This window comes from Passer domesticus, chromosome W (genome assembly GCF_036417665.1).
Source record: "Passer domesticus isolate bPasDom1 chromosome W, bPasDom1.hap1, whole genome shotgun sequence".
Lineage (NCBI taxonomy): Eukaryota > Metazoa > Chordata > Aves > Passeriformes > Passeridae > Passer > Passer domesticus.
In genome coordinates, this window is record NC_087511.1 from 11,259,553 (window position 1) to 11,287,483 (window position 27,931).

The 27,931-nt window shown below is 43.1% G+C and overlaps 2 protein-coding genes across 10 annotated transcripts in view; one reads left to right on the forward strand and one right to left on the reverse strand.

Moving 5' to 3' along the window:
* Nucleotides 1-8,741: 8,741 nt before the first annotated feature.
* Nucleotides 8,742-22,957, forward strand: LOC135289176 (uncharacterized). The gene is made up of 2 exons (XM_064402608.1): nucleotides 8,742-11,937; nucleotides 17,493-22,957. The coding sequence occupies exon 1, from the start codon at nucleotides 9,855-9,857 to the stop codon at nucleotides 10,344-10,346; it is 492 nt and encodes a 163-aa protein (XP_064258678.1). The 5' UTR covers nucleotides 8,742-9,854; the 3' UTR covers nucleotides 10,347-11,937; nucleotides 17,493-22,957.
* Nucleotides 22,958-23,247: 290 nt separating this feature from the next.
* LOC135289175 (chromodomain-helicase-DNA-binding protein 1-like) overlaps nucleotides 23,248-27,931 on the reverse strand; it is a 94,980-nt gene continuing 90,296 nt past the window's right edge. For 7 of the 9 annotated variants that reach the window (XM_064402598.1, XM_064402605.1, XM_064402606.1 and 4 more), the window contains 4 exons: nucleotides 26,397-26,493; nucleotides 26,132-26,189; nucleotides 24,925-25,132; nucleotides 23,775-24,750 (listed from right to left, as the gene is read on the reverse strand). In XM_064402598.1, the coding sequence (XP_064258668.1) occupies nucleotides 24,387-24,750; nucleotides 24,925-25,132; nucleotides 26,132-26,189; nucleotides 26,397-26,493 (727 nt within the window). In that variant the 3' untranslated portion in view covers nucleotides 23,775-24,386. Of the gene's footprint in view, nucleotides 24,751-24,924; nucleotides 25,133-26,131; nucleotides 26,190-26,396; nucleotides 26,494-27,931 lie in introns of all 9 variants that reach the window. The other 2 variants (XM_064402607.1, XM_064402604.1) reach the window with 2 other exon arrangements.

The following is a 27,931-nucleotide window of genomic DNA, read 5'->3' on the forward strand; positions in this document are numbered from 1 at the left end:
GGCCATGTAAGAGAAAAGTCCAGCCAAAAGGCGACTCCAATCATCTCCTCCATCTAGGGCACTTCTCATCTGCTGGTATTTCTTCACTCACTCAAGCCTTCTTCTCATCTGCCCATCCTCCATCCCCTCTAAACTCTCAGCTGGGGAGGATCAGTGTTTCTTACAGCTTCCATTGTTTCAGCACCAATGGGGTTAAAAACCTCGGCCACGGCTGTCTTCTCCTGGCCATGGTGCCGGCACAAGATATCAAATTTCAAGCCAGCACAGTCTCTATGACTCTCTCCTGGGGGGGGCTGCCCAAACATCCCAGGTCTCCTCCAACCCTGCCCCTTCCAGGGCTCCAGCCTCCCTTCCCACAGGTCGCATGGCCTTCCCCTCCCCCACCCAGACGCAGCTGGGCAGGGGAGAGCTCAGACTCCACTCACCACCGGACTCAAAAGAGGAAGTTCTCTGGGAATCCTCTGCTTTTAACCCCTGTGTGTTCTCAGAGGCGTATCCAGATCCTCAGTGGCCACAACAGGTACCAATTTCAAATCTGGCCACTGATTGGTTTGACCACAACTTTTCCAGAAACTCACTTCCTGGTCAAACCACAACAAGCGTGTAACTCCCATTTCATTCCCAGGGCTTGAACCACTTTTTGCAATACCTTTGATGTGAAATGAGTTCCCCGGTCTGAAACAATCCTGTTTACCCTCCCATATTGAGGAACGATTGATTCTAGAAGGGTTTTGCTCACAACATTCGTATTGGCTATCACAGTGGGTACCGCCTCTACCCAACGAGTCAAGCGATCTACTATCACTAGCAAAAACTTCCACCATTGTACCTGGGGAAGCTCACTAAAATCTACTTGGATGTTTTGAAAGGGTTTTAAGGCTAGTTCTCGCCCTCCCCTGGGTGTTTTCCTCATGACCTTCTTATTTACTTGTTGACATATCACACACTGTTCAGTCACCTGCTTAGCTATCCCAAAAGTTCCTATGCATCCCCAATCCCTTAGAAATTGATCACTTAGCGCTTGTGTACCCCAATGTGTTGTCCCATGTATGCCTTCCAGCATTTTCCTGGCCAGAGGCTTATTCAACAATTGCCTCCCACCCGCTAATCTCAATTTCCCTTCTTTATCTTTTTTGGCCCCTATGTTGAAGAGCTCTTCCTCTTCCACCCTACTAAACAATGGGACTTCTCGTATTTCTCCCACAGGGGTTAAGACCATCATTAGTTTTTCTGTCCCTGATTCTGCTGCATTCTTAGCTTCTAAATCTGCTAAATTGTTCCCTCGCACCTCTTGAATCGCCCCTTTTTGATGCCCTTTAACATACACTACTGCTACTTCCTCTGGTAATTGTAAGGTTTCTAATACTTCTAAAACAAGTTTTTCATGAATCAGTCCCTTTCCCTTTGAATTTAATAGCCCCCTCTCTTCCCAATTTTTTCCAAAGGTATGCACTACGCCAAAAGTGTATTTTGAGTCTGTATATATTGTTCCCCTTTTCTGTGCTAATATTTCCAGAGCTCGTTTTAGGGCATATAGCTCACATGCTTGGGCTGACCAGTTGGAAGGTAACTTTCCCTTTTCTATGGCTACCAACCCTTCATCCACTATAGTGTACCCCGATACCCGGTGCCCCTGGATTACCCTTGAAGATCCATCAATGTGCAATTGTTTCCCTTCTTGGAGTGGTTGATCTGTTAGGTCGTCTCTTACTCTAGTTTGATAGTTTATAGCTTCTAAACAATCATGTATTAATTCCTCACCTGGTTCTCCATACAAAAACTGGGCAGGGTTGAGTTGGTTACTCACGATCAGCTCTAAATCACTATTCATTAAGATGGCTTTATACTTTAACAATCATGAATCAATGAGCCATTTCTCAGCCTTCTGGCTTAGGATACTTCTAACTGAGTGAGGGGTGTGTACTTTCAATTTTCACCCAAAGGTTAATTTCTTGCTTTCCTCTACGAGTACGGCAGTTGCTGCCACCGCCTGAATGCAGGTCAGCCATCCCCAGCTGACAGGGTCTAGCAGTTTTGATAAATAGGCTACCGGTTTCCTGGATCCTCCCCAGTCTTGGGCTAGTACTCCATGTGCTACCCCTCTTTTTACATCTACAAACAGATAAAAAGGTTTGTCTAAGGCAGGAAGACTCAGTGCTCGTGCACTGACTAATTTTTGCTTTAGAGCTTCAAACTTTTGTTCATTGTCTTTTTCTCACCTGATCTCTTCTTCTACTAGCTTTTCATACAAGAACTTGACGGCCTGCATGTATCCTTCAATCCATAGCCTACAATATCCTACCAAGCCTAGAAACCTTCTAACTTCTCTCTTAGTTTTTGGCTGTGGGAGTGAGGCTATCCCTGCTATTCTCTCAGGGTTCAGCCACCGGCTCCCTTGACAAATCAACTGTCCTAGGTAATTTACTTGCCTCTCTACAAATTGGAGTTTCCCTTTTGATACTCAGTGTCCTTGGTTTCCCTGAAATTTTAACAATGCTATGGTGGATTCTCAAACTTTGTTTTCTTCCTGTCCTGAGGGAAGCAAATCATCTACATACTGGATGAGCTTTATCTCAGGTTTGATGGAGAAGAGTTGTAGTACTTCTCTCAAGGCTTGACCGAAGAGGTTTGGGGATTTGGAAAACCCTTGGGGTAACCTACTCCACCAAAGCTGTTGCTTCCTCCCAGAATTGGGGTCCTCCCATTCAAAAGCAAGTATATCCCTGCTTTTCTCTGCCAGTGGACATGCCCAAAAAGCATCTTTTAGGTCTATCACACTGAACCACTGGTGCGATGGGGGGATATTACTTAGTAGTGTATAGGGGTTAGGCACTACTGGGTACCGATTCACTGTTCTTTTGTTTACTTCTCTTAAATCTTGGACAAGCCTTTAAGTCTTATCTGACTTCTTTACTGATAATATGGGTGTATTCTGGGGGGACATACATGGTTCTAAGGTCCCATCCTCAAGCAGGTCCTGGATCACTGGCTGTAGTCCTCGTCTCCCTTCCAGGGAGAGTGGATATTGTTGTACCCAGACTGGATAGCTGTCATCAATTAATTTTATTACTATAGGTTTCATGTTCAATTTGCTTTGATTTTTCGGTTTTGCCCACATCCTCTTCCCTTAATTGGAGAAGCCTAACCACTATTTTTCTTTCCTCTGGGAGTACTCCAATGCTTAACTGCACTTGTACATTTCGACCTAATAGATTGCATCCTGCTTCTGGAACTAATAGAACATCCCCAATTCCTACTTTATTTGCCCCTTCAAACTTTACTTCATTTATAACTGAGACCTTGAACCCCTCCCCTTTTGCACCTATTACTTGCATGGTATCTTGACCTCTTTTGCACCCCTTTGGGATTCTACAAACACAAGTTCTTTCAGCCCCTGTGTCTACTAAGAATTCAAATTCTTCCTCCTGGGGGCCTATTTTTAAAGTTATCAAGGGGTCCTGATGGTATTCTATCCCCAGGAGGTAGAGCCCCTGACACCCCTAATCTTCCACTTCTCCTATTTGCTCTGTCTCATAGACCCTCAGATCCTTTTCCTTCTGGGGGCAATTCCTTCTAATATGTCCATTCTTTTTACAGTAAAAGCAGACTGGTCCTAAGTTCCCCTGTTTCCCAAACTCTCCTTTTTGTGCCCAGTCCCAAGGAGCTGTATCTCCCCTCCATTTATCTTCCCATACTCGGAATCCTCCTCCCTTACCTGGGTAGTTCTTTACGTGCTGGTTCCTTTCCCTAATGGCAGTTGCCATTACCTTGGCTTTTACCTTGGCCTTCTCTTCATCCCTTTTTACATATACCTTCTGTGCTTCTCTTAAAAAATCTTCTAAACTCTTTTCTTGCCAACCATCTAACTTTTCTAACTTTCTCTGTATATCTGGCCAGGCGTGAGTGACAAAATTTATCTTTAGTAACATCTGTCTGGCCACCGTGTCAGGGTCAACTCCTGAATATTGCCTTACATTTTTCCTCAACCTTTCCAACCACTCTGCGGGGGTTTCTTCCCTCTTTTGCTGCTCATCAAAAGGCTTACGGGCATTTTAGTTATGTGAAGCTGCTTCTTTGATACCTTTTCTAATCAATGTTCTGTATTCTTCCATGTCTTACCTTCCCACAGTGCTGTTGTGGTCCCAGGCGGGGCACACTACAGGCATTTTCAGGTCCCCAGAAGGTCCTTGCGCATGCTCCCTTTCCCATATCCGTATCCCAGCCACCCGGATCATCTGTCTTTCCTCTGGTGTGAACAACATAGCCATTATTGATTGCATTTCCTCCCATATGTAAATACTGGGCCACAGAAACTGGTCTAGCTACTCCGCTAACCCAAGGGGGTCCTCTAACAGCCCTTTTAATTCCCTTTTAAGCATTCTCACATCAGAGGAGCTGAGAGGTATAGTTACAAACCCAATTCCTCCCTGTACTAGGCCCATCGGGGGGTGGGGGAGGTGCAGTTGGGACTACTGGAAGTGGGGGGGGGAGGTAAGTGATCTGACGGGTCCCATTCTGTATGTTCTGCTACCTTAAACATGCTCACTTTCAAGGGTGAGGTTTCCCCTTCCCAGCAAGCAGCATAGTCACTCTCTTCCTGATTGAATGGTTTCTTAGCTCCTACATACATGTTTAATGCTTGGCATATCCATCCCTCATCTGACCCATTGTCCCAGATTGCATGGCAAGATGTATTCTATTTGACATCAGTATGGCAGTTGTCTTCTCTTAAGTGAGCAATTGTCCTTATCTCTTCCACACTCACTCCTTCCTTGGGGGGGTGGGACAGGACATGGACATCTGCTGATAACAGGCTACTGAATGTCACTGCATGACTGATAAGAACTATAGCATCCCATTGTGGGATGCTCCGCCCAGAGGGAGGAGCCAAGCATTCTATCCAGATATAATCTGGAGTTTCTGGAATACCAGCACAGCTTTTCCACTGGATCTCCCAGAGGAACAGCAGCTGCCTCTTCTTCCACTGGATCTTCAGAGGAAGACTACACCTCTTTCTACAGAATCCCTGCTCCAGCAGAACCACACCTGACACTCCAGTAGGACTGCAGCCACATTTCCAGTTGGACTGCTACCAACACCCTGACCAACAGGATGTCAGGTTGTATTCTGACTCTGTCAGTGTTGTTTTAGTGTACTGCATTGTCTATTTTATCCTTTTATTTTCTTCCCTATTAAAGAACTGTTGTTTCCTGCTCCCATATTTGTTGCCTGAGACCCCCTTAATTTAAAATGGATAGCAATTCGGAGGGGGGGCAGGGTTCACATTCTCCATTTCAAGGGAGGCTCCTGCCTTCCTTAGCAGGCACCTGGCTTTCCAAACCGAGACACCCATACCTCGGCCAGTAGACATGATCATTCCTAATTTCCCTTCTGTTCCACTCTAGTGCACAGTACTGAATAATTTTGCTCTCATCCTTATCTCTGGTTTTGGGGTCATATTTCTACCGGGCTAGCTTCCTTCCTAGTGGACTGTCTGGAGGGATGCCCATTGGTTCTTCTTCAATCTCTGTTTCTTCCTCTGGGGATTCGCTACTCACCCATGATCCCATCCTGACCAGCAGATTACAGGTCTTCCCCCGACCAGAGCCCGCCTCCCTCTCTTCCGTCAAAAAACCCTACGGTCTAGGGGCTTCTCGGCTGGCTCCGCCCAGACCCACTGCAGCTTGCCCGTTCCTGCTGGAGTCCAAGTCGGGCCTCCCCCCTGCTCCGAATCACTGCTGGGTACTGCCGCAAAACCTTTCAGAATTCATCTAACTCACGCGTCCCACCTGCCACAGAGGAAGAAATCCTCCGCTTTCCTCTTGAATTCGAGTCCTGCCTTCCCTCCAACCATCCAATTTCTTGAAACTCCACCGGACCTGGGCAGGCCCAATATAGTACTCACGTGGAGTTCGCTTTCCTATACCGAAATTACGGAGTAATTATCTGACTAAAAAATAGTACTCACCCGTCTTCTTTTCTTTTCTTTAACCAGCCTCCTGCTTTCTCCGGGCTTCAGCCTGCAACCACCGGTGGCCCCAGAAGTATACGGTAGACTCTGCCAAATTTGTGGCGTGGGGGCACCTCTTTTCAAAAACTCCACCGGGAGATGTGTCTATCCCAAGGAGAGCCCCCAAAAATTGTGAGAAATAGCTACTCACTTTTCATAGTTTGGGAAGGTTTATTAAACCTTTTCAAAAATACAACAGAAGACTGAATAAAGAAAAAAGGTTACGGCGCTGGGGGCAATACATTTTTCCCCGCCATGTGCTCAGCCCCCTCACAATGGAGGTTTCCCCTTTTAACCCTGTAACCCCTCCCAAAGTTCTGTCCATCGACCCCTTCTTCGTTGTCCAGTGGTGGAGATCTCTTCCTCAAATCCTGATTGGAGGTCAGATGTCGCCATAGTGACAGGCCGGCCCTCCCAGATATCCCAACTCCAGCTGTCCCTTGATAACCACGTGGAGGGGTGCAACATAACTATAAATCTATAAAACTTTTCTTAAGCTATATACATTATATTTGTCTGTTAATTGTGAGAGTCAATCATCGCATTACTCATTTATCACAGGAATGAGAGGGATGTATATTTACAAACTGTGGGCCTGCTGGCAGATAAAGCCAGATACTGATAGGTGAAAGAAGCATGAGTGGAACCATAAATTCCACAGGAGTTCCACTAATTGACACAGACCATTGCTCAATGTGAAAAACAAAGTTCACTCTTTAGAATCTTTAAAAGTTTTTTAAGGGATAAAAGGGATAAAATCCAGTGCTGGGATGCTTGGCTATTTGGCAAAAGCACACGTTAACGTAAAACCATATTCTCTATATACTGTTACATTACAGGGGTGCGAAAAATGCGTATTATATGATTGGATCTTCACAAATATTAAATTGAATACTACATTTGTTATGTTGGAAAGCTATGCTGTATTAATTTTTTTAGTAGTGCTGTATTAATCTTTTTAAGTAGTGTGGTAAATATAGTTTTTAGGCTATAACATAATATTCAAATAGAAACAATGTGATGTAAGATACTTTTTGCAACTAGCTCAAGGAATGGATAAGATAACCAAGATCCCAAGAGAAGAATTATTGCCTCCTTATCGGGACAATCCAGACTTCTTCCAGACTTCTAGGAGCCAAGAAATTGATTTACAAGATGAGGGGGGGAGCAGAAATTAAGCAGAAGACACCTTTTGTTTGAAAAGAATATTTGAATCATGTATGAGACATACGAATATGCAATAGGCTATTGCTTTTAAGGGTTAATCCTTTGTTAGCGAAGTGTGATTTTGTGGCAGAGTGCAAAAGCATCCGGATGTCTGTAATTCTTTGCTTTTATTGTCTTTTATTGTCCTAACTTTGACCAAATTCTTATTGTCCTAATCTTTATTACTATTTTATTACTATTAAACTTCTAAAATTTTAACACAAGTGATTGGCGTTTTTCACAGGGCGTACATGCATACTCATGAGTTTCATGCATTATTCAAACATTCTTGTGATTTCAGATGTTTTAGGGATTTTCCTGTTTGGTTTTAACCTTTGACTTGTCTGCATGCCATCTTGTTGATTAGATCAATGTATTTTATTTCTTTTTGTGGTTCCATCTTGTTCTATTTTCACTCCCTGATAACGAGGGTCAATACATTTTTCTTTTCTCGGTGCTCTGGTTTCTGTCTCTGTTATCTTGTCTTTCAGACAAGATAGTCCCTGAATGTGCGAAATCACCTAATCATTTTACACAATTTTCTGAGTTAGTTACATGAAAAAGCATTTTAACATCCCACAGTCTCTATTATGCTATGGTCTAAGATAGTATATATTACACTACTATTTATAAAAGCTATACGGTGCATACATAAACAGACAGATTATACTATATCAAAAGCAGTTAAAAGTAATTACAAATTGTACTATATCAGGATCTTTGTGATCAATAATAACTTGCAAAACAAAAGTTAATACATAAATGTGAAAGCCAATAACTATAATTGTTATTTATAACGCTCACCCAAGGCCGTGCTAAGTTTGTGAATTTAGAGAAAAATACCAGAAACATGAAAAAGAAGGGAGGGGGAGATGCACATTACAAGGGGTCTTAGGTATTAGGTGTTTCGGCAAGTCTGTACCTCTCAAGTACCTCAGCCAATGGGGAAAGAGAGAAGGGAAATATGGCCGGGAAATTAGGATAAAAAGGAGGCTGCGTCCCCTAAAAATTTGAGAGACCCCAGGGGAAATGCCCCATGGCCTCTCCCTTTATTCAAATAAAGTAAAAGGAGTCTTCTGTCTCTTTTTTGGACATAAGCCTCTCGTGTTTGTGGATTAATTTTCCTGACAATTTGGGGGCTATTGTCCGGGATATTTCCACTGTCCGGGAGCAGCAGGCAGCAAGTGGAGCTGAAGGCACACCTCACCCAGTTTGGGTAATCAGCTCCCCTTGGTGGCGGTTGGCACTGGGCAGTACATTGGGGTCCCGAGACTGTCCAGGAGACAGATGAGTGGTGGTGGACTAGGGGGGTCCATGAAGAGCCCACTGTAGCCATGATATTTTATGAAAAATCCTTTCCTAGGATTTTTCCCCTCCTGAGAGCTGAGTGCCTCAGGAAAGAAATGTAAACAATAACTATCTGCTGCTGTGGAATGCAACAGGTGCATCTTCCATTGGTCCATGTGGATTGTTTTCAATTAGTGACCAATCACAGCCACCTGTGCCAAGGCTGTGAGCAGTCACAGGATTTTGTTATGCATTATTCTATTCTATTTTTGTCTTTGTAGCCTTCTGATCTTTCTCTCTCTATTCTTTTAGTATAGTTTTAATATAGTATTTTAATATAATATATAACATAATAAATCAGCCTTCTGAGCAAATGGAGTCAAGCCTCGTGTCCTCACACTTGGGGCATTCGCCAAGACAAGAATTGGTGACCCCTGGACGTGTGAAATTGATGGTCACCCCAGGAGTGACCATGGAGTCCAGCCTGGAGCTGAAGAAATGAGACCCTGAAGATGGGCAGAGTTCACAGCCAAGGCAAACAGGAGAACCTGTTGGACTTTCCTGGACATTGTGTCCAGAGACCGCAGAGCAGCAGAGCTGCGCAGCTGGATCCACAAGGACACTGTCTAAAGGTACTGTTATTTTTTCCCTTCCTGAAGATCCTGCCATTCGCAGAAGGTGGGAGGAAAGTTGGAAAAATGTACCTTCGGAAGCTCAGGTTCCGTTTACTGCATCAGAGGAGAAAGTTATTAAACTCTGGCACAGATGGGGACACGAGGATGGAATTATTAGTATGTGGGAGAGACTGTGTTATGAGTTTTTTAGATGGGCAAAATTTCATAGATTTTTTTACAAATGTGGTATACTCCCTCGATTTAGATCTTTGGGAGTTCATGAAGGCTGCTGTTGAGTGGACAGAGGACCAGGGTGTTAAGTGCCCGATAATGTATACAGTGTCCCGATTCCTCTTCCGTGTTTTGAAAAAAAGGGAGGCTGCGGGGGGCATCATGCACCGGCGCGGTCGCGCTCCGTTCCCACCAGGTTCGGCACGAGAGGAGCCTCTTGCAGAAGACGAACCGCGAGTTTGCAGTCCCCCCGCATCGCCCACATCTGAGCAAAAGTTTTTCTCCGCTCCCTTGGAGCATGCGCAGACAGAGCTGCCTTCCCCCCCCCCGGCTCTTTCTCTTGGGGGGGATGGGGAGCCGGCCCCGCTGCTTTCCGGGCCGGGCCGGCCCCGCCCGCTCCGCCGTGGCATTCTCCGCTCCCCCCACTGCGGGAGGCACCGGATCCGACCCTGCCCCAGCCGGCCCCGCGGGAGGCGCCGCAGCCCGGGCCAGCTCCGCCGGCTCTGATGACTGCGCCTGCGCCACGGCACCCGGAAGTACCACCTCCCGCCGATTCGCCCGTGTTGCCAGTCAACGCGATCAACAACAATGGTTCCCCGGCACCGCGACTCGAGGCTGTGCTGCTGTCCCCGGGAGCTGCAGGAGCTGCCTCCGTGCCTTCTCCCTCTGCATCCCAGCCGGCAACTGAATTCGCAACGGTGCAGATGGCGCCGGCGCGGGCCGACCCCATGCCGAGCCTGCCGCTCCCTGCCGACCCAATTGCAGTGCAAGAGCTTGCCAAGAATGGTGCTGAGCCCACGGGACCGCCTCGAGAGACGACACCAGCGCCCGTGCTGCCCGCACCGCCCACCCCAGCTGTCCCGCCGGTTTCCGGAGCTCCGTCCTTCGCATCAGACCCTGCGAAGAGCCTGTCCTTTCGTGGAGAGGGCATGGCTCGCCAGCTGACCGCAGGAGCAGTTCGGCTGGCTGCGTTCAAACTCAGTGTGTTTTCTGGATAATTTCGCATGTGGTCGGGGGCTTTTCCCTGGGGGTTGGGGTGCTTGCCTCCCCCCGAGCGCCCCAGCGGCGTGGGGGAGTTGGCTCCTGGAAATTCTGCCTCTGGTTCCCAGCCCAGAGGGGATGGGGGTGGTGCCAAGGGGCAGAAAGCAGGAGCAATGGCATTTGCCTTGCAGGAGCAAGAGAAACAGTGCAAAGCAAGCATTGCTCACTTGCTCTGGGGACAAGGGTCCCTCAGATGTGGGATGAAAATTCCTGAGAATGCTTCTCTTCCCCAGCTGCCGGTGTGCACTGGTGCTTCTGGGGGGAGGAAGCATTGGGTCATTCCTGCTCTGAAGACACTGGCAGCATGGTCCTGCCAGGTTCTGAGCACACAGAGCCCGCCTCACAGGCTGGTTCTGGGCCGTTTGGCTCATTTCCCTGGGCCGGGGCCTCCACCCCCTCCAGTGTTGGGTTTGGGGACTTTGCTTTCCCCACAGGGACCTGGGCCACCGTTCTGTGGGCCAGGTCTGGGTTCTGTGGTCTGTCCACCAGGACCAGGGCCACCGAAGGGTCCTAGAGACCCCCTGCTGCTGCTGTTCTCTTCTTTTGAAAAAAAAAAATTAATAAAGAAAAGTGGAAAGAGCTAGCAGCTCAAAAGCATTGAAAAGCCAAAAATTAGCCTCAGCCCAAGTGGTTCAATGAAGGGCTGTGGCCAGGGCATTCCAGAAACTCTCTCTGAATTGTTTGATGACTGTCAATGGATTTTTGATGATTCTTGTTGATTCTCTTTAGCAGTTCTTTGTTTCAGAATTCTGCAAGCCTGTTTCAGGACCAAAGGGGACTTCCAGAGATGTCAAAGAGGAACATCTTCAGTCCATGGACTTTGTCCTGAAATTCAGCTGTTTGGACTTGAAACAATGAACTTTCATTGCATGAGTTTTTTGCATTTTCTTATATTTTAAGATTGTTTTATTGATATGATAGAATTTGATGTTTTATCGGTGAAGAATTTCCCTGAATGTTCTACAGGTGAAGAATTTCCCTGACCATTCCACATCAGCAGTTGATTGAGGTTTTGATTGGCAACAGATGAACCTCAAGAAATGTTTGTTCTCTCTTCTGCAAGGGCCCAGTAGAAGAAATTACAAACATTCTTTTTTCTATTTAATTTAATAAATTTTAAAGGGTGAAATGTAGCCATGATATTTTATGAAAAATCCTTTCCTAGGATTTTTCCCCTCCTGAGAGCTGAGTGCCTCAGGAAAGAAATGTAAACAATAACTATCTGCTGCTGTGGAATTCAACAGGTGCATCTTTCATTGGTCCATGTGGATTGTTTTCAATTAGTGACCAATCACAGCCACCTGTGCCAAGGCTGTGAGCAGTCACAGGATTTTGTTATGCATTATTCTATTCTATTTTTGTCTTTGTAGCCTTCTGATCTTCTTCTCTCTCTGTTCTTTTAGTATAGTTTTAATATAGTATTTTAATATAATATATAACATAATAAATCAGCCTTCTGAGCAAAATGGAGTCAAGCCTCATGTCCTCACACTTGGGGCATTCGCCAAGACAAGAGTCCACAGGGAATGACCACTGAAAATCTCACTGGTGAGTACAATGGGATCTTCGGGGAGTTTACCTGAGAGGGCACCTGTGGAGGGTAGCACAGGTAAAACAAGGCACCCATGGAGGGTTGCAAATGTAAAGCCAGGAAGGGGCCGTGGCAAAAGGGATGATGACCCCAAAATATGTCCAAAGAATCCCTTGGAAGAATGTGGAGTTAGTTTATGCATTCTCTCAGGGGTAATTAAGGACATAGATGCCCAAAGGGGGCAATAAGGGAAAGTTGAGAAGGAGTCTTGACAGCAGGAAATGGACAAATAGTTTTGATACATTGAGAAAAGATTAGCTGAAGGGGAATGTAGAGAGATATGGTTGAGGCAAGGAGTGGCAGGACTGGGCGCAGAAGTGTGGGAGCAGGAGCACAGGCTGGGGGCCTGTGGGGCAGCTGGGGCTTAGCACCAGGCACTGCCTGACCCTGCCACCCCTGGGGCAGGGGCGGCAGTGGCCGCTGGTCCCCATGAGGCTGTAGGATGCCCCGGCTACCTGAGATGCTGCCAGCTATGCCTTCCAGGAGAGTCGGGGAAGGAGCTGTGTTTGGACCCTGCAGCAGGACAGAGACTGGATCTGGTATATGTTGTGTAATAGAGTAAGCACAAGGAGGAGGTGAAGACCTATCTGGGAAATGCACATTTTACATGGAAGGAATAAGATTTTCTGTTAAGGATTTTGTTTGGTTCACTGGAAAAATGAATGGTTCTGAGCTGTGAGAAAATGGGTATCCACAGGCAGTAGCAAGGGGGACTAGAGAAAGAACAGAATAAATCCCTGTATTAACTGGTTAGAAAGATACAGCAAGTGTATGTAAAAAGGGATGAGGAAAAGGCGACAGCAAAGGCAGAGTTTTTACAGCCCCAGAGGGATAAACCTCAGGACCCAAGGGGTCCCCCAGGGTAGAAGGGATGGGGTCAGCCACAAGGAAGTGGCAAAAGCATTCCCGCCTCACCAGGGGAGAGCCAACCCAATCAATGGTTGGGGAGGAATCAGTGTGCTATCTGCAGGGCAGAGGGACACTGGAAGCGGGAATGTCTGCAGAGACAACTGGACCCTCAGGAGGAGGAAGTCCAGAGGATAATGGAGATGGATTGTTAGGGGTGTCAGGGGCTCCCATTGTACCAGGGACCCACCACACTGAAGCCCTTGCTAACTTTTAAGGTGGGTCTGGATCGAGAGGAGGTGTGTTTCCTGATAGACACAGGGGCTTCTTGATCCACTTTGAATTTTATGTCTAAAGGGGGGAAATTGTCAAAAAGATCATTGATTATTCAAGGGGTGAGTGGAAAGGATGAGTGGGTGTATTTTATTCAACCACTGTTAGTAGATGTGGGGGATAGGTTTGAAATGCATGAATTCCTGTTTGTTCCTAATTGTGATTGTAATTTTCTGGGAAGGGATTTGATAGCTAAAGTGGGAATGCAAATTAGTGTTGTAAAAAATGATAGAGGCTAACACTGTGGTAACTGTAAAATATCTGAGAAGGCTTATAGTGAAATAAACCCAGAAGCGTGGACAGCTCCAGGGAAGATGGTAGAACAACAATTGACATGGACAGTACTCCCGCAGGGATATACAGAGTTGCAGGTTTTGTTTGGGCAAGCCTTGCAGAAAATATTAAGAGAGTTTACTCCACCCTCAGGAGTCAGGTTGTTGCAGTATGTGAATAACTTGGTTTTATCAGGGGAACAAGAAAAGGTGGTTGAAGAGGCTACTGTGAAGCTCCCCAATTTTCTTGCTAAAAAGGGACTTAGTGTGTCTGAAAAGAAGGCCCAGTTGGTAGATGTTATAAATGACTCAGACCTCAAGTGGGAATGAGTTACAAAATTTTATTGAGAACTAATAACAAATTCACAAAGCAAAAGGGACAGCACTGGGAGCATGTCCGACCACCAGAGGCTCGTCCACAAAATGGTGGCTCCGCCTTTTATACCCCTGGCGTTGCATCAGCCAAATACATATTCATAAGCGGTCATACATATTCAAACATCTTCCTTATATATCCCTGGTGCCTCCCAAAGTCTGCCAGTTGACTCTTCTTTGCCATCCATTGGTGGAGACCTTCTTGCAACTTGATTGGAGGTGAGGTGGTGTCATGCCAAGTCCCCCCAGCAACAAGCTTCCCTCATTTCCAGCTGCTCCATGCAAGGGGCACATGTGCACGCCCTCCCCCACATGTCTCTGACAACCCCACTGACCAGGGTTGTCTGGTGGCAGCAATACAGAGGGGAGAAGAGAGGATTAAAGGGAGGACAAAAAGGGGTCCAAAACCAACTTACAACAACAGTCACATATCAAAAGAACTTTAAACCTTAACAAAGCTTCTTTTAACACACTGTCATGGTTTGAGGCTGGCACAATGCCAGTGCCCCCATGAAAATACACTTTCCCTAGTGGCTTCTGTGAGATGTGATCAGGAACAGAGCAAAGCAGGCTCCAACTTAAGAATAAAGGAAACAAACTTTATTAACTACAGCATCTAAAAAGGAACAGACACAGAATTAAGAATGAAAACCCTCCAAATACATTCCTCCTCCTCCCCCCCCATTTCCTCCACAGCATGAAATAACACCATAGATTTCCACCCCGTCACCATCTCTCAGATAATCAACTTTCAGTCCATCACCACCCCTTAGATAATTGACCCTCAAGTCCATCAGGGAGAGAGGAGTCCCCCCTTGCACTATAGGCTTCCCCCAGAAACACAATTGAAACCTCTTGTGTTTCCATGTCATTTGTGGCACTGCCCAGAGAACATCTGCCCTCGTGACTTCTTCCCTCCATGTCCAGTGCTCTCACCACTGCACATGGACCAGAACTGCTTTTAGGGTTCCCATTTGTAAGGTTTCCATTATTCTAGAAAGGGGTTAAAATCTTCGCCTCTGTCTGCCCAGAACTCCCACAGCAGCCGGGCACCTTCTCGCGCCACATCCCCCGCTTCTCCTTCTGGCCGGCCGTGCTGCCAGCACGATATCAAATTCCAAGGCAGTACAGGCACTGGCTCTCTCTCTCTCTATCTCTCTCCTGGGGGGCAGGGGGGTGATGCCTCTCAGGGCTCTTCCACCCTTCCATCTTGCAAGGCCTTCACCCCCCTCCTCTGCCCAAGGCTCCGGCCTACCCCACCCGGCCGCATGGCTTCCCCTCTCCCACCCAGCCCTAGCTGGGCAGGGGAGTTCTGACCTCCTTCACTGACCAGAACCAAGAGAGAGTTCTCCTGGGAGTTCTTGCTTTTAACCCCCTGTGTTCTCAGAGGTGGTCCATACCTTCAGTGGCCAAACCAGGTGCCAATATTCAAATCCAAGCACTGATTGGTTTGACCACAACCTCCCAAAAAACTCACTTCCTTCTTAACCTATGACACACACATAATATCCATTCCTCATCTGCGAGAGCCAATCACCACACCACCCATCTATAACAGTAGAGAAAAAGGTTAAATATTTGGGACACATTTTGACTAGAGGGTTATGGTGTATTGATCCAGAAAGAATACAAGGAATTTTACAAGTATCATTACCCCAGACAAAAAAGGAGTTGCAACAGTTTTTAGGGTTGGTGGAGTACTGCAGAGCATGGATTGAGGATTTTTATGTTTTGGCCAGATCTTTATATGACTTTTTAACCCAAGACAGTTCTAATGTTGTGATATGGACACCACAAAGACAGCAAAAGCTTTAGAAAATTAAAGACAAATTGATTGATGCCCCAGTCTTAACTCTTCCAGACTCAGAAAAGGAATTTGAGATATATGTAGATGCTAAACATGGCCACGATAAAGGAGTTTTGGTACAAGAACATGGGGGAACACAGCAGCCTGTTGCTTATTTTTCTAAGCTGTTAGACCCAGTGGCCACAGGCTGGCCTCATTGTATGCAGAATTGTGCAACCATGTCTTTAATGGTAACTGAGGCCTGAAAACTGACAGCAGGAGGATATCTGATTGTTAAAGTTTCACAACAAGTTAAAGCTTTTGTTAACTGTAAGAGCCTCTAAGTAGATGACCAGCACTCAGTTATTATAGTATGAATCTTATTTAATGGAACAGGAAGATTTAGAATTGAAAAGTGGGGAAGGACTTAACCCAGCCTCTGTGAATGGCCCTGAAGAGGGGGGCCAAGAAGAAACCCATGACTGCATTCAGGTGATAGATCTCCAGACCTGGGCTAGGGAAGATTTATGAGACACTTCCAGGCCTGAGGGAGAAAATGTGTTTATTGATGGGTCATCAAGGGTGGTAGAAGGGAAGCAATTTACAGGATACACTATCATTAATGGAAGGGAGTTAAAGGAAGTGGGGAGGTTGCCGCCCACATGGTCAGCTCAAACGGCAGAACTATATGTTAGAGACTGTGAATTATATTAGGACAAGAGAGTGAATGCTTTTACTGATTCTAAATATGCATATGGGGTGATACATGCATTTGGGAAATTATGGGAAGAAAGAGGTTTATTAACCTGCAGGGGAAAAACGTTGGCTCATGAGAGCTTAATTTCTCACCTGTTGGTGGTGAATTTACCAAAAGGGGTGACAATAATACACGTTAAGGGGACACCAGGCAGGGTGCTCAGAGGAGGCAACAGGTAACCAAGTGGCTGATGAAGAATTTCAGAAAGCTGCATTGTTGCCAAAAATCTCTAAGATCCTCCCTTCGCTCCCAGTAACCCCACCACTGCCAGAGAAACTGTCTTTTCCACCAGAGGAGCTTGAGATAATTAAAAAGAGTGGGGCAGAGGAAAGAGGGGATAATTGGTTTACAAGAAATAGTAAACAGTGGATACCAAAAGCTCTGGCCTTAAATATATTAAAACAACTTAATTAAAGGAGTAATTGGGGCTCTCGAGGACTGGCAGAAGCCTTCCTCAAAATGTATCTTACTGTGGGTCTTTTTACTCTGGCAAAGCAAGCTATTGAAGGTTGTTTGATTTATGCTACAACCAATAACAGGGTTACAAAGAAAACTGCCAGGGGAGGGAGGCCTTGGGCTGTACGCTCCTTCCAAAGATGCCAGGTGGATTTTACCGAAATGCCCCGACCAGCAAAGTTTAAATATCTTCTGGTAATAGTATGTCAGCTAACAGGGTGGCCAGAAGCATTTCCAACTGCTTCAACAACTACAGGATCAGTTATTAAAATATTTTTGGAACAAATAATTCCAAGGTATGGGATTGTAGAAGCAATAGACTCAGATAGGGGAACTCATTTAACAGAAAAAATCCTTCAAGGGGTTATGACTGCTTTAGGAATACAATGGAACCTCCATACCCCCTGGCAGCCCCAGAGCTTGGGTCAGGTTGAAAGAATGGAGAAATAAAGAAACACCTTTTGAAGCTGGTGATAAAAACTAAGATGCCGTGAATATGGCTTTTGCCAGTGGCTTTGGCAAGAATAAGGGCCAGACCCAGAGAAGATATTCAATTATCTCCCTTTGAATTGATGCTTGTAATTCCTTACCCTTGTAATTCTCAACCTAGTAGGGGAGTGGAAATAAGTGATGTATATTTAAAACAATATGTGGTCAGGATACTCTCTTGTGAAATCTCTTCAACAGGAAGCTCAGCTGGCACAGACCCTGCCTTTGGACTTTGCTGTTCATAACATCCAACCAGGAGACTGGGTCCTAGTTAAGGAGTGGAAAGAAGCACCGCTGGTGATGAAGTGGCGTGAACCTTTCCAAGTGTTACTGACCACAGAAACATCCGTCAAGACAACTGAATGCAGGTGTACCCATCACACTTGGGGCAAGGTCTCTGAAGCCCCAAAGGTTTGGACATCTCAGCTGGAGGAGGCTGTGACTGACACTCTGCAGGAGTTGACTGGAGCACCAGCCAGGGCGCCAGCATTGGGGGAAGCCTTGTGTGCCTACCCACAGACTCCCTGCTGAAATAATCTGTATGGGGATCCCTCCTTTAGAATCTCCAGTCACTGGGGCTAATCCTCACTGTCGTTTTCTTTATGTTAAGTGGTTTCTGTGCCTTCACTCATCACAGGTGGTGCAGAAGACAGTGTGAAAATTAGTTTAGGAAATTAGATTACACCATTAGAATGTTTTCATTAATAATCTTACCTTTATATTGTCAGTTAGGTTTTGGCCAGAGGTGGGTGAAAAATTTTTTTAGTCCTAGGAGAAGAAGTAGCAAACACTTCTAACCTTAACAATTGTTGGGTCTGCAGAGGGCCAGGAAGATCTGACAACTGGCCATGGGTGGCCAACATGCCTATCTCAAGTTACCTCCAAACTGGTGAGGGATGTGTTATGTAGGGTATATTAGACCGTTGTTCTTTCTGCTACCACAACTTCGGGGATATCAGTTAGGAATCAAGGTATATGATTATCTAATTAGAGATCCAGCAGCCCTGGCTGGAGGGAGCACTCAAAACAGGAAAAACATGAATGGCCACCTGAGTGAATCATACAACACTACGGACCAGCCACTTGGAATCCTGATTAATTAATATCAGGTGCCAGAGAACCCATTTATAATTTAAACTGGATAATTAGGTTACAAGCTGTCTTTGAAATAATAATTAACCAGACAGCTACAGCTCTCGACCTTCTTGCTGACCAATCCATTCAGATGAGGAATGCAATGTTTCAACATCAGATGGTATTAGATTATCTATTACCAGAAGAAAGGGGGAGTGTGTGAAAAATTAAATTACTCTAACTGCTGTTTGCAAATAGATGACAATGGAAAAGTGGTTAAACAAATAACAAAGGGAATAAGAAATTTAGCTCATGTACTAGTCCAAACATGGAAGGGATGGGAACGGGACATGTTTTTGTGGTTACCTGGTGAACTATGGGTTAAACGAATGCTTTTTTTCCCCTCTTATGTACTGTAGCAACTCTCATCTTTTTACCATATGTGATCCCTTGCTTAGTGCAACTTATTCAACATGTGATCAAGGAGACACAGGTAGCAGCCAGGCCTACTAATCCAGAAATGGCTACAAAAAGACAGAACATTATGTCTGCAAATAATTGCAAAACCAAAAAGAACCCAAGAACAGAAAGTTAAGTCAATGATAACTAAGGTTTGTAAAGACAGTTATTGAGAAAATAAGATGAGGAGGGATTGAAAGGAATGAGGAGGATGAGTCTTTACAAATTGTAGGCCTGATGGTAGATAAGGCCAGATACGAAGAGGTGAAAGAAACAATGGGGGGAACCATAAATTCCATAGGAATTCCACTAATTGACACAGACTGTTGCTCACCCAAGGCTGTGCTAAATCTCTGGATTTAGAGAAAAAGAACAGAGACACAAGGAAAAAGAAAAATGCGGGGGGGATACATTAGAAGGACTCTTAGGCGTTTTGGCAAGTCTGTACCTCTCAAGTACCTCGGCCAATGGGGAAAGAGAGAAGGGAAATGTGGCCGGGAAATTAGGATAGAAAGGAGGCTGTGTCCCCTAAAAATTTGAGAGACCCTAGGGGAAATGCCCCATGGCCTCTCCCTTTATTCAAATAAAGTTACAGGACTCCTCTGTCTCCTTTTTGGACATAAACCTCTGGTGTTCATGGATTAATTTTCCTGACAGAAAGAAAGAGAAAAAACAACAATTTTGTCCGGAACATTTTATATTTGGTACAGAACTCACTGGTCACCATGCTGCCCAGTTTAATCATGGGGCTCTGGCACCTAAGCTTGTATACTTCTCTGTATAAATGGTACAATTTGCCTGGGATATGGCTCTTTTTTAGATCATGGTCTTTGCTTTTGATAGTCTATTAGATCTGTACAGTGTGTGCTTGACACTTTTAAATCAAAATCGATATAGCTATAGCTTTCTTAAGCTGTTTTTTCAAACATGAAGCAAAATGCTGTACATGAAAATTGAGAGAAGCAAAATAATTTTTCCCATGAAAATTATTTCACTATAATTGTAAACAAACCACTCCTAAATCATTATCAAAGCATGTTTCTTCACCTGATTAACTGTTTTCAGGATTGTGGACCAATAATGTAATTATCAGGCACTTTCAAAAAAAAAGGAAAAATAACTTCTAAAGAAACAGTTGCTCTGTTTAGCCTCATTGTGCTCTCTGCCTTGTCTTTCAACAGTACATTGTAGTCAGCAAAGCTATTGAACTGGACTGTTTGGCAGCTGTCAGGAGGTCCAGGAAGAAAGGTGTTTTCAGGTGTTGGAAAATAACCATTTAGCTTTTGCCCTTATTACTAACTAATCTTTTGTTCTCAATGAAGGCTGACAAATTCTTTCAAGAGGTGATAAGAAATTACTCCTGCCTTCCTTGGCAGACACCTGTCTTTTAAACAGGACAGCTGCCCTTCTACAAGATATCAAAGGCTTGCAACCATGAGGCTTCTTCCCTTTTGTCTGAAGAAGACCTCATCTACTATTACTTCTTAATTGGGCAGTCTGTAGCCAATACTCATCCCAATGTTACATGTGTTGGTCTGTCCACTAATCCTGATCCAAAAGCTCTTATCATCTACCCCTAGACAGAGCTCCAGGCAACCTTGCTCCTTCCTCACAGCTCTCTCTTTGCCTTTCCAGCCTGCCCTTCCTGAAGAGCTAGTATCCAGCCATTGCAGCACTACAGTCCTGTGAGCCATCACACCAGCTCGTTGCAATCCCAATGAGATTATACACCCCCAAGTGCATACAGGCCTCATATTCTTCCTGCTTGTTTCCTATGCTGTGTACATTAGCATACAGACACTTCAGAGAGGCCCACCATCATGTTGATTTTTGCAGAAAGGGTGTGAGCTTCCCCCATCGTGCTGTCCTCTCAGCATGTCCTTATTTGTCCATGTACACTTAAAGTCAGCCCCCTTCTGCCCTGTTTTATTGGTGTCAAGGTGCGTTTTGTCCACATCACCCTGAACCTTTTGCTTACCAACCTAGGCCACCATGCCCATGCTGGAGCAAGTTTGCTGGCAGGAGTTGTGACCCCATGGCAGACCCATGCTGGAGCAGTTTGTGCCTGAAGGACTGCACCCCATGGAAGGGATCCATGCTGGAGCAGTTAATGAAGAACTGTAGCCTGTGGGAAGGACTCACATTGGAGAAGTCCATGGAGGACTGTCTCCCATGGGAGGGATGCCATGCCAGAGCAAAGGAAGAATGTGAGGAGTCTGTCCTCTGTGAAGGAAGGAGCAACAGAGGCAACATGTGATGAACTGACCACAACACCCATTTCCCAGCCCTTAGGGGAAGGAGGTAGAGAATCAGGACTAAAGCTAAGCCCAGGAAGAATGGAGGGGTGGGGGGACAGTGTTTTTAAGGTTTGGTAATAAATCCAATAATTTCCCCAAGTCAAGTCTGTTTTGCCCATAACAGTAATTGGTGAGTGATCTCTTCCTGTCTTAATCTCAGCCCATGAGCCTTTTGTTATATTTTCTCTCCCCTGTCCACTTGAAGAGGGGAGTGATAGAGAAGCTTTGGTGGGCATCTGGTATCCAGCTAAGGTCCAGCCACCACATTTGCATGCATGATAAATGAATGATAAATGGTTTATTTGCAGAGGATATGGTGCATATATTACTACTTAGGAGAATCCCATAACAGTCACTTTCATAAGCCATGGAGAACACCTCTGCCATCAAACTTCATTCCCCACTGCATTCAGTTAAGTCTTAAACAGCTATAACATAATCAAAGTTAACACAACCTAAATATCCTAATTAGCAAAGATTCTAACCAAAGACACCAACTATGTTCTGTCTAGCTATACTGACAGTGAAGTAGATTTAGTGGGACTGTTCTATTGATGTGGTAGAGTGGATCCAAGATTCCAGCTCACTACCCAAACTGGAAGAACTAGACAGTGGATGTGGATGCTCCAACTTCTAGATTTTTACCACTAGAAGATGCATAGCACACATGCACAACTTTACTAGCCACCACTAGCTTAACACTGCTTCAGTAATTAAGCTCAAAAGCAGAGTTCAAAACCCTCCAAACCCTAGGAAAATAACAGCTAATAAATGAAGAAGCATTATCTGAGTTGCAGCCTACATTAAATTAGCTTAAATGTACTTGGCTAAATGATATTAACTTAGAATGTGCAGCAGCTGTACCTATAGTGAGATTATAACAAACAGGTACTCTGAACAGGTTTTGGTTCAATTTTAATGCTTTTGTGTAACCCTGGTTAATTGGAAAAAATTGCTCAACTGTCCTGGGTAATCCAAAATGTTATTGTATTCCATATCTATCTGTGTGATGTCATATGCTAATATTGTTACTCTCTCTTCAAGACCTGGTGGCTAGAAACAGAACCATTGAGGTTGGCAGATGCTGGGGTCCTTTTAAGGTCAGGTCAGGGACACTCAGGCAGAGGCTCTCTTGCCCTTTCTCTTTTGTTCTCACCAGGAAAGCTGAGGCAGATCTTTGGACCTTTTTTTTCCTTTCTTTTTTGCTGCCACCACCTAGGATAACCAGTCATGGTACCATGCCAAGAAAAACAGAACAGCCCCTACTCCATATGGTTGCCCCAGCCCACCAGCAGTGCCTGGTTGAATCAGGATACGGAGCCTGAATTATCCTAGCTGGCTGCCTGCTGCTTTTGCTGAGGAGAAGGCATAGTCCCTCCACGAGTTCCAGCTGCAAATCCAGTTCCAGCCGCCAGTTTTTGGCTGCCTTAGTCAACAGAGCTGCCACCATCAGAGAGATAAGAGGGGCATTTGGCTGTTTTTTGGAGTCTAAGGTTTTTTAAAATTTTGCCCTTGTTCCCTGTTAGTTGTTTTTTGGGGGAAGAGAGAGTTTTTGCTATCGCAGAGGTTCAGTTGCTGTGCTGTTTTTCTTTATTTGTTCTCTCTCTTCACACGTGGTTGGGAGTGGTTGTTGTCCACCATTTCTGCCTTTAACTCTCAGACCATGACATTGTCTACAGAGGGCATCATATTGGGGGAGGGGTTTCTCCACCATTTTGTTTTCTTTGTTCCTGGGGAGTCCATGAGATTCAGCACCTTTGTATCTAGTGATTATTATTGTTATTTTTGCCTGCTGCTGTTTTGTTTTTCAGTAAACTGCCATTTTTTCACTTACATCTTCTCGCATTCGTCTCAGCTTATTGGTGAAAGGGGAGTGGTTAAAACTAAAAGGAGAGGTAACTAATTTTGGAGTGTCCACCCCTTAAATTGTCTTAAACCAAGACATCAACACATTGCAAAATGAAGAAAAATTGGAACAACGTATTAGCGCCAACCACATGATGCCAGAGTAGACATTTATCTTCCCTAATTATATTGTGTATTTAGTACTTAAGAGTTGAATATTTTTATGGTTACATGAGAAAGATGGATGCTGTAGAAAAACACCAGCAGAAAACAAGAGCTCACATTTCATTTTAAATTTAATTTGTCAAACAGAAGTTATCTATATACAGTGTGTATTGTAATAATTCTTGTAATAGAAAGTCATTCAAATCTAAAATATTGACTGGCTGCATAGCACATTTGACATTATTGCCCATTTCAAGAGGGAAAACAATAAATTTCCAATAAATTTTGTCTGATTTGGATTCAAAAGTGTTCAGATATTGAACATGCCTTCTTTAAAACCCATGGGCTGAAAAACTTTTCAGACCACAGTTTATCTGAATATTTCCCATTTCATTACAACAAATGACAATATTGTCAGTTTAGTAGAAAAACAAAACCAAAACACGTATCTGAAGCATCCAATAAAAAAGGGGCACTAAATGGAATAAAAAGGTTCCCATCCCCATTTTTGCATTCTGAACAGTGATTTCATAAAAATATTTTTATTAAAAAGTGTTAGTATATTGACTCTGTGACAAGAAAGACTGAGTTGGTAGGGAAAGGAACAAGCAAAAAAAAATCTCATTTAATTAGTTTGCAATATTATTCAGTGATTTCTTTTATTTTGAAAAAAGACATTATTACAACTGACCACAAACAAGAGAAATCCTGGCTATTTTACAGTTATGGGTACAGAAATATTCAAGCTTGTGATGCAAAGCGGCAAGGTGAGTGTAGTATACAATGTAAATAAATAGCTTTGAAACATGAACAAATGTTCTTGAGAATTCTTTACTAAGAAAACAAAAAAACTCCTCCTCATTTCTCCCTGAAACATGATCACAAGTCTGTGTTTAAAACCTCATTTGCAAACATAATTTAAACTACATTCACCCTAAAACCAGTTTTATAAGATTCAGTCAGAATGGGGCAGTGTTGAGGTCCCTATAAAAGTAAACATTTTCCATTTCTTAAAGAGGGGGAAAAACCCCCCAGAAAACACCTGCCACCAACATTTGCAGCACAGTGCAGCAGAAATTTTAAATACAAAAATATTTTTCTATTGTTGGGATAATAGACCTTGCATCCTGGAAAGAAGTAACAATACTGTGACTAACAATATCCAGTCCATATCTTTCAAGTCACATAAGGCAATTACTGTGTTAGTTTACTGTATATGGCTAAAAGATGGTCCAGAAAATGTCAGTCTTTGTTATGTTTTCCGGCTACTCCATGTATGTTCAGGTGTACTTTTGTGATCTGATGAGTGTTCAAATGGAGATCTGTGTCCTATAGGAGATCTTGACGCATAAGGAGACCTCTGATCTAATGGTGACCTTGGGCCACTACCAGAAGCTCTGTGGTCTATTTGCCAGTCTGAGTGGTACCTATAATCTCTGGAAGATTTATGATGGATATACTCTGAAGTGGAACGGTGATCTGAATGTATCCTGTGGTCTGAATGGGAACGGTGATTTGAATGAGGCCGACTGTCTTTTAAACTTCCTTCCAGGTTTGACCTGTGATCTCTGCTCCTGTGGTCATCCAGCTTTCTACGTTTACCATCACTATAGTATCTGGAAAAATTTACTTATTACTGAACACATAGTAAGGACTACAATTATGTCAATTCAACAGAACTGCATAAGAGAAATGTCTTTGCAATTTTGCATTACTTATAAAAGATTCACTGGTGTTTACTACAAGCATACTGAAAAAGCAGGAAAGGAATTTTTAACAGAACAATTTACCTGCTGTCTTGTTTATAGTGATCCCAGTCTCTGTGGTCTTTTCCATTGCTGAAGGCTGAATAGGACCTTTTCCTCGAGTCACTTTTATTATAAGCATCTTCCTGATGCTTGTCCTTATGATGATCATAGTGCTGTGACAAATGTCTATCAGAAGAATTATCCCTGCTACTGTCATCATGGTTTGTATTCTCCTTCAGTCTTTCAACACCTGTTTAATAAAGCAGAGGGTATAAGGAAACCTCATACAGTAAAAATTATTTTCTTTACCCATTCAAACAGCACTTCTATCTGTCAGATTTAAAGCAATGTGAAAGTGGCGTTATAGTTTGACAGAAACAATATCTAAATGATTGAAAGATAAATGCAGTAATGTGAGCAAACTGAGAGAGACCTCAGAAGGAAATAGAAGGCAAGCAAGCTAGAAACATAGATATGTAGGACTGAGAAACTAAATTTTTCAGCCTTACAGACTGCATGGAGAAGATCAGTGTGGTCTAATTGAGCAGGGAGTAGAAACCAGGTACCTTTAGTAGAGCAATTTGAAACAGAATGGTAGGAAGTTCCTCTTTAAGGAGACAACCCTATTGAGAACACTAGTTTTAGAGGTACACCTTCTTAATGAAAGGTTTTTAGTGGTATTCCTAAAATACATTATACTCATTATTACCATACTATTATTATTATATATAAATTTTGAACCCATGATAACATATTCTAGGTTTTATATAACATGTTATAAAAAAGTATTACAAGAAGGCAAATGTGGGAGCATACAAAAACAGTATTATTGTCAATAGTAAAAGACATCCCATATAACTGATTGCTAACCATAACTTCAGGGAATATCTTTATTATGATATGGTGACATTACAACTGCTACAAACAGGTATAGAGCCTCCAAGAAGTTTACAAGTGTTGAGTTGGTCTCTGTCCCTTCTCAAAATTAAATAAAAAAAAGTGTGTGTTTTTAAAAATTAATTCGCATACTTTAAGAGAATGGCCAAATAACTTGCTACTAAAATCTCTAAGTGCCAAATTCAGTCCATGTTCAGTTGAATTTCATCAGCAAACTAGTGAAGTTATGCTGTCAGCCTATCCCTATGATATCCATCAGTATGGGAGTTCTAGGAGACAGTTTTAAGTTAATTTCATTTTACATACCACCATTTAAGATATCCAGCACAATAATATGTTCCAGATTTCTTACCTGGATTTCTAATTACATGTGTATTCATGTTGTTGCTAATATTCTGGTCACTGTGCTGCTAAAAGAGACAAGTACAAAAACTGTCATTGATAAATCCCAAAGTTGCATCTGAATTCTTCAGAAAATATTCTAAGAAAACAAACTAGTTTACTATGAACAGTAAAATACATTTAAAATGTATTGAGTGAAAACATTTGATAGTTATAATAACAATTATAAAACTTAGAATATATTTTTGTATATTTAGAGAGTCTGAAAGTATTACCTGAGATTCTTGGCGTTTTTTGATTGCATGTTTATACAGCTTGTGCAGCTTTCTGGCATCAAATTCTGTAAACTTAGAGACAAAAATCCACAAGTTTCTGAGGAAAAAGAAAGAGAGGTTATAATTCTTCCATATATTAGTTTTTATTGTGTCGTACAACAGAACATGGACTTAAATGAAATAATTTTAACAGTATTTCAGTAAACTGAATTAATTGTAAAGTCTGTTACACAATACTGTCTAGCTGCACAGCAAACATTACTTAGCTGTATTTCAAACTTTTCAGAAATTAATTAATTTATTTGCCATTTTGTAATATTTATCACAATGATTGAAGAATGCAAACTGCATGAAAAATAGTATTAATGGCAGTTTTGTTAATAGAACGATTTGGCAATTGCATAAAAATGTAGTTTTCAATTTGTTGTGCAATTCTTCTGAAAGATTATTTGAAATATGTCACAAAACTGGAGTATTTACTACTCAGTAAAGATTCTTCTGAACTTTAAATCTCTTGCAGTATAAAAAATTTTATCTGCGTGCCAAATTTCCTACAGATATCAGGGACGGGATTTTCCCAAGAAATTCCAGAGCCTGGTCAAAGCTTTTGAAACCAAATGAGAAATCTGAAAGAGGATGGAAGCAGCATGCCAAAATCTTTGATCCTAATCTATGCTATGAATGAAGAAAGCAAAACAAAACAACACTTTTGGTGTCAAGAAGCCAAAACCTTAAAGACAATATTTGCTTCTGTGATTGCAGACACCAGATCTAAAGTCTAGAATTCTTTTAGCAAAGTTTACAGGTGGAATGCTTAAAAGACTACAGAATAGTACTGTTCTAACTAGGTTTTAGTTCAGAAACATCTCAAGTGTGTAGGCTCAAGAAGCATCTATCTGTTCTTTTACTGTGATGATTTAAATACTATAGTTTTGGCCTAGTGGTTTGCAAAACTAGACAAAACCAGCAAATGGTGTGCCCAATGACACCTGTATAAGAAATATATAATGAATACCTTTACAAAATTTTGTCTTATAAAAGATAAATAAAACACATATTTTAATAATCTATACATGGTACTATAGCATTACTATTAATTAATATTACAGTAGCTCTACCACACTCATTCTTCACTGAAAAGGTAGTCAGGCATTGAAACAGGCTGCTCAGGAAAGTGGTGGAATCACCATCCCTGGAACTGTTCAAAAAATGTATGGATGTGTCACTTGGAGACATGGTTTAGTGGTGAACACGGTGATAGTGCTGGGTTAACAGTTGGACTCAATGATTTTCGAGGTGTTTTCCAACCTTAACAATTCTATGAGTCTGTGATCCTACTATGAATTTCCATTTAAAGAAACATAACATTTACCAAAGTGTCTTTAAGACATGGATATTGTTTTTGTATTTCAGTTCACCCCAATATTTTAAAATAAAGCAAGTACAAACAGCAGAAATATTCTGTTAACAGTCTGCAAGAAAATGAAACACTTGACTGAGCTTCGTATATGGAAGTGCAACCTTATTTGCAACCA

What these genes read in the sequence shown, in the direction of transcription:
- LOC135289176 (XM_064402608.1), top strand. Translation starts at nt 9,855, where the DNA reads ATGACTGCGCCTGCGCCACGGCACCCGGAAGTACCACCTCCCGCCGAT.